Source organism: Gavialis gangeticus, unplaced genomic scaffold (assembly GCF_001723915.1).
Source record: "Gavialis gangeticus isolate Ggan-Ray unplaced genomic scaffold, GavGan_comp1, whole genome shotgun sequence".
Lineage (NCBI taxonomy): Eukaryota > Metazoa > Chordata > Crocodylia > Gavialidae > Gavialis > Gavialis gangeticus.
Genome location: NW_017728995.1, coordinates 27,065,858 through 27,070,708, shown reverse-complemented (window position 1 = coordinate 27,070,708; position 4,851 = coordinate 27,065,858). Strand labels below are relative to the sequence as shown.

At 40.3% G+C, this 4,851-nt stretch overlaps 1 protein-coding gene across 3 annotated transcripts in view; it reads right to left on the bottom strand.

Moving 5' to 3' along the window:
* ATP11B (ATPase phospholipid transporting 11B (putative)) overlaps positions 1-4,851 on the bottom strand; it is a 116,565-nt gene that overhangs the window by 32,383 nt on the left and 79,331 nt on the right. For all 3 annotated transcript variants that reach the window (XM_019503356.1, XM_019503355.1, XM_019503357.1), the window contains exons 22-24: positions 4,679-4,824; positions 3,806-3,865; positions 183-310 (exon numbers count right to left, since the gene is read on the bottom strand). In XM_019503356.1, coding sequence (XP_019358901.1) covers positions 183-310; positions 3,806-3,865; positions 4,679-4,824 — 334 coding nt within the window. The remainder of the gene's footprint in view (positions 1-182; positions 311-3,805; positions 3,866-4,678; positions 4,825-4,851) is intronic.

Below are 4,851 nucleotides of genomic sequence, written 5' to 3'. Positions count from 1 at the left end.
CCCCCCCCCCCCCCCAAAGGTTGTTAATAAATTATACAGAATAACAAAATACTGGGCAAATTGAAGTGAATTCAGTAATTTTAGAACATTAGCAACATAACTCCTGACAGCACTAGTTTATTAGAAAGTTTTACTGTTGACATTCTCATCCTCCTGCATTTAGTTAAAAAGGGATTGCATACCGATAGAGTGCTGGCTTGCTCTGTAATACATGCGGGTGCACATGCTGTTCAAAAAGACTGTAGATGAGGACAGGCAGGGAAGTGAAACAAATATTGTACAAAGTCAAGTACACACTGTCATACAGAGTCTGAAAAAGGAAATAGTTAATTATTTTGAGTAGTCTATAAAGAAATAGGCAAAGTGACTTATATTAGAAAACATTTAATTAAGCACGGCAATAGCAGTTACAAATCCACCTAAACTCACGTAAATGTACACCAATATTGAAAAAAAAAATCTATAATTACGTATGCATGCAGAAAAAGGGTACTCCACTGCATGTCAAGTCATATACTTATTACTGTTTATACTACAAGTGCTTAGTCACTCTAGTAATGGATTGGGATGCTACTAGACTAGGTGCTATGCAAACACAGAATAGAGCATACAAAGTATGTCCTAGTTTGGATATTGCATTTGTGATCTGTTCTTCTTCCTGGGTGTAACATAACATACTAGCATCATTCTTCAGGATCTTCAGTTACAGCAGGCACATCATTGATTTCCTAGATCAGACACGGAAGTAGAGAACTAGAAATCTCTTTTCCTGATTCCAGAGAAATAAAAAATAACTCTGCCCATCTTGCTTAAACAAAAATTTGTAAAACTAAAAAACAGGAATATACTTTTGTGAAGCAGGCACTAAACTGAAGCTTAAGTTTACACATAGGCTAGAAACAAACAGCAGAATCAAGGAAACACAAGTGTAAAAGTGAAACGTGGTACCTAGAATCTCGAGGCCTAATGCTATCTTACTTTGTAAAAGTTTGTATTGGCTATGATCTAGATGTTAAGAGATTGCTCATGATTTTATTAAGAGTAAAAGTTACCATTGTACTAGAATTGACACTGAATATACTGCAGAGAAAACAACAGACCTCTCAGCCCAGTTTTCTAAGCTTCAAATTGGTGCATATTTCACAGAAAGCCACTTTTTGTAAAAGTTACATGGCCCAGAGCTGTGAAAAAACACTCAGATCCCCAAACTCTGCAACTGTTACTTCATAAACATGGCTTAGCTTATTAAATTTACATCAGCAAAACAGAAATGACTTTACTGGATGGAAAACTAATGGCTCAGAGATTTAATGAAAATTTACCCTTGATAGGTACCTTGCTTTTATATTTAAAATGAGGCTGGCCATGTTTATGGCGCTATTTGTCCACTTGGAGTCAATCATTTCCACAGTACAAACTAGTTTTTCAGTGTCATGAGAAAAATCATGGACCAGAGTTTACAAACACCTTTAAAAAAGTCTAAACGTGAGATGCGTGTAGTAAAAGAATATAGAAAACAACAATAAAAGAAACCACTTTGTGACCCATATCCATTTCCCAGAAATAGCTGTTCCAAATGCATTTAAATACTAGAACACAGAGTGCACTGAGGGTGGAATCCAAGTCAAGGAAAGTGGGCTGGGAAGAGTATAATTTATATTTTCTTCATAGTTAAGATGTTTTCTTTAACATAAATAAAAACTTAACAGCTAAGTTAAAGATGTCAGATTGCAAAGGGGAAAAAGAAAAACAGAATATCCAATATGTTGGCATTATCTATTCACACAAGCACTGTGGCCAAGTAGTTGCCACATATAGATACTTATTTCAAAACAATACATTTTTAAAGTGCCATATTAAGAGACAGATACTCAAGGAAATGAAAGCACCATGAAATCATTTACTGTGTCTGAAATAGTATTAATCATGGGCTTACTGAATAACATGCAGTTTAAGCAAAAAAAATCCCCAAATCCTTAGTTGTCAAAGGATATAGCAAAGTTCATGCATAAAATTTCCTACTGTTCTCTAGTAGTGCATCTTCTTTTACTTTTATAAAGTCACTAACATTAAAAGGAGACTATTCTCCACTTCAAATGAAAATAGTGATTTAAAGTGAGTTACTTTTCTTCTCTCTTACGGATGCACACACAAGCACACGTGTGTGTGTATGCATGTGTGCATATGTAGGTATGCAGCAGGGTTGGAGTGCTGTTGTAGCAGTGATGATCCAGGAAACTCCAACAGCAAAGATTTTTTGCGATATCTTAAAACAGGAGCAAGTAGGGAGAACTGCTGGACAAGTTTTCCAGAATCAATTACCCTTCCTCATTGTGAATGATGTCATCCTACACCTGTACATCACAAGATGTGGCATCTCTCATCCAGGGTACCAAATGACCTCGTTGATACTATATGGGTGAAATTAGGTAGGAACTACCAGAATGAACTCTAGTAGAAAACACCTCCAAAAGGGAACAGAAATTATTTACTCTACTGCACAGTAAAAATCTGGACTTAAAACAGACAGCAGGTTTATGGCTCATTACAAATACTTAACAAATACTGCCAGTAATCTCCCTGCACTACACAGGTAATAACTACCCCCTTCCTGAATAGTCTTGCTTTGCCACCGACTAGGTTGCTTATTCTACTGCACCTCTTTTGTCTTATAATGGCTTCTGATTACACCTCTTCACCCCTAGTTCATAGCCCCTCTTCATCCCCACAAGCAGATTATTTTGAGTGACATGGAGTCCTCTTTTAGTTCAGCCTGCATCCACCTCTCTCTCAGACCTGAGGAAGGGCACTTGATTCCCAAAAGCTTCTCCAACAGCTCTCCCAATTCTACAGTTAGTCCAAAAAGACGATACCACAAAAATTATTTGCCTCTCTGTGCATTAAGGCTGTGCAAAGCTTTGGTCACCGATTCGATTTGGCAGAGATTCAGCCAATTCAGCAGCTGAATCTCCAAATCCAATCAGGAGACCCTTTAATCTCTTCAAATCGAATCGGAACCTTCTGAATCGATTCAGAGAGATTCGATGATTCAAACATAGACACAGCTTTAAATGTTTTTTCTATATACCTCAAGATAACAAGCGGCTCGTGAATGCTGAGATGCTGGGGCAGATGCAGCGTCCCATGGGAGCGCCGGGGGGGGGGGGGGTGTCCCCAACACGCTCAGCAGCAGACCCAGAAGTGGACCAGAAGCACTACTAGTCCACTTCTGGGTTTGCCAGGGAGTGCGTGGGGGGACTCCCCCCTCACCCTCCGCTCGACTACTGGTGCCTCCTGGGTCTGGGGAGACACCTGGGGTCTTCCCGCGGCCAATTGCTGAGCCGGAGTGGCACGCAGAGAGGGAGGGTCCCCTGCGTGCTTGGTGGCAGACCCAGAAGTGGACTGGAAGTATTTCCAGTCCACTTCCGGGTTCGCTGTCAAGCACACTGTGGGGGGCCCCCCGCGTGCTCCTGTGGGACGCTCCATCTGCCCCACCAGCTCAGCATTCACGAGCTGCGCCTGGTACTTCAAGGTATGTAGAAAAACCATTTAAAGTTGCGTCTATGGCTGAAGCAGCATCGAATCTTCAGATTAAGATCTGGCCAAATTGAATCAGGACAGTGATCTGAATCAAATCAGTGTCCCCAATTCGGGCCGAGTCCGAATCGAATACGGCCCGTTTCACACACCCCTAACATATATACCTTTATATTTTTAAAATAGGGCAAAGAAATCACTTTTTTCCTCCCCACGCCCTAGTGAGTTACAGCAAGACATTCTTAAATACAAGGCATCTAGTACTTACTTGTTGTGAAAACAAACAGAAGAACTGATATAAAAACTGTGGTGTAATAAAGCACACATTCTGAAACACAAAAATGAAAGAGACGGTTAGAGATGTGCTACAGACTACCCCACCCTGAAAATAATGACAACTTGTATAAAGCTGATATGAAGAGCAAACTGTTCCATTTTTACTTTACAACGCAAAGTACTAATAAAACATCACCCTATAAACAGGTCTTATTTTTTGCTGAAAACTGATGAACCCACACAGGTTCAGTTTAATCACACCCATATAAGGATTTCTAATAGCAATACAAACGCTGTGCATATAAAGAAATCTTAAGTGAAAGATTTGAGAAAAAAATTCTCTCTTTTCCCCAGCTTGCTTTTTTCAGCATTTCATGCAGTCATTTCCATTCTTTACCCTTTAGAGCACGGATGGGCAAAATATGGCCCATGTGCTGGATTCAGCCCACCAACTAATTTTATCTGGTCCCTGGGCAGACAGTGGTACTGCTCCTGCTCTGCCTCTCACTCAGCCACCAGCCCCAGCCCAGCTGTGGGGGAGCATGTGCGCGCACGTGGCTCTCAACAGCTCACCAAAACTCATTAAGTGCCCCTCCAGACCATATAACTGCCCACCCCTGCTTTAGAATCAGTGTCCTCTTTGTCTGGGACTTTCACAAGAGGAGTATGGAAAAAAATCTTTCTTGAAAAATATATACGATTAGAGAAGACTAAAACTGGTTCAGCGGCATCAATGCCCAGAGTGAACTTTAGCACAGAAATATTTAATACATTATTTTGTGTTTAAACTTTTAAAACCAGCTGAAATACATTTCATGCAAAGAAAAAAATTGCAGTTACTTCAAAGACCTGGGAACAGACTTACCTTATAAAAAAAGTACTGTACAAGGGTTGCTATTCTAATATAGTAAAAGTGGCCATGAACAAAAAGCAACTTTGAGAGGAATTTAAACCGTGCTATTGCATAGTCACTGTTTCTAACAGCTTGTCTTCCTTCTTTACCCATGATTCCTGTAAGATTGGGGGGGGGGGGGGGGG